Source organism: Arachis ipaensis, chromosome B01, assembly GCF_000816755.2.
Source record: "Arachis ipaensis cultivar K30076 chromosome B01, Araip1.1, whole genome shotgun sequence".
Taxonomy (NCBI): Eukaryota; Viridiplantae; Streptophyta; class Magnoliopsida; order Fabales; family Fabaceae; genus Arachis; species Arachis ipaensis.
Window position 1 is genome coordinate 101,333,428 of NC_029785.2, and position 1,098 is coordinate 101,334,525.

Genomic DNA, 1,098 nt, shown 5'->3' on the forward strand with positions numbered 1-1,098 from the left:
TTTAGTTGTTGATGGCAATGCCGGAGATGACAACGGATCTAACAATGTCTTTACTTTTGTTTTTCTCTGTTGGATTCTTGGTACTTGTTGCTCCACCTAGTGTGTTGAGCTTTTTCTCTTCAAAAAAAAATGATCTGTGGAACAGAAAAATAAAATTAGTATTATGGAGGTTAATTAAGAAACATATAAACACATATATACCAGAGTGAATTATAACTTCAACCATACTTTGTGGTCATTAACTCATTATGATGTAACGATACTATTTATTTGCACAAATGTTTTGACACTTTTTGTCTTCAATCCTCCCTTTCATTCCAATTTCATCATTCATATTGCTTAATGTTTACTTAAAATTCCAATCAAATCTGTTAAATGTTAATGTTTGATTGCTTGTAATAATGCTTAGTCCTCCTTCCTCTCTTTTTTAAAGTCAGTACAACGCTTTTAACCATCTCACCAGACGAATCTTTATGCTTTCATAGCCGACAATTCCTTAATTATTTTTGCTTTTTTTAACCAATTAAACCATTAGCAATTCAAGAACTCGATGATATATAATTAATTAATTAATTAACTAATTAATCACTATGGACAATGGAAAATGATGGCTACACCACACACATGAGATGGCCATAAGAGACACCATACAGTGTTAGTTTTAAATGCACCCAACCAACTTCATACTAATTATAAAAAAAAAATTATATATATACACACACACATGATTTAAAGTGGGTAAACAACCCTACAATGCAACTAATAGTATTTTACACTTATATAAGCTATCATGACCTCATATTTTAACTTGTTAAACGAATAACATAGGATGTAATTTATTTATTATATATTAGTTTTCTTATTTTTTCATATGCAAATTGCAAACAAGTAACAAAAGGCAAAAGAGATAGATGATGAAAAAGGAAAAGCAAGTGCTTCCTATAGTGTGGAGTATGTGAGAATCATGTGAAGTGCCGCCATCTCTCTCTCTCTCTCTCTCTCCATTGATCAAAAGCTTTCAACTTTGTCAAATTTTAACAAAAATAAAACGTACCCTTTTTGTGAGAGCGCTTCGTCTTCTTCTTCTTGGTTTTCAAT

General features: G+C 30.9%; 1 protein-coding gene across 1 annotated transcript in view; it reads left to right on the forward strand.

Moving 5' to 3' along the window:
* Positions 835-1,098, forward strand: part of LOC107632453 (rac-like GTP-binding protein ARAC8) — a gene marked incomplete in the record, with an annotated part of 3,211 nt that continues 2,947 nt past the window's right edge. Inside the window, 1 exon segment of the mRNA XM_016336132.2 lies at positions 835-1,098. Coding sequence (XP_016191618.1) covers positions 1,097-1,098 — 2 coding nt within the window.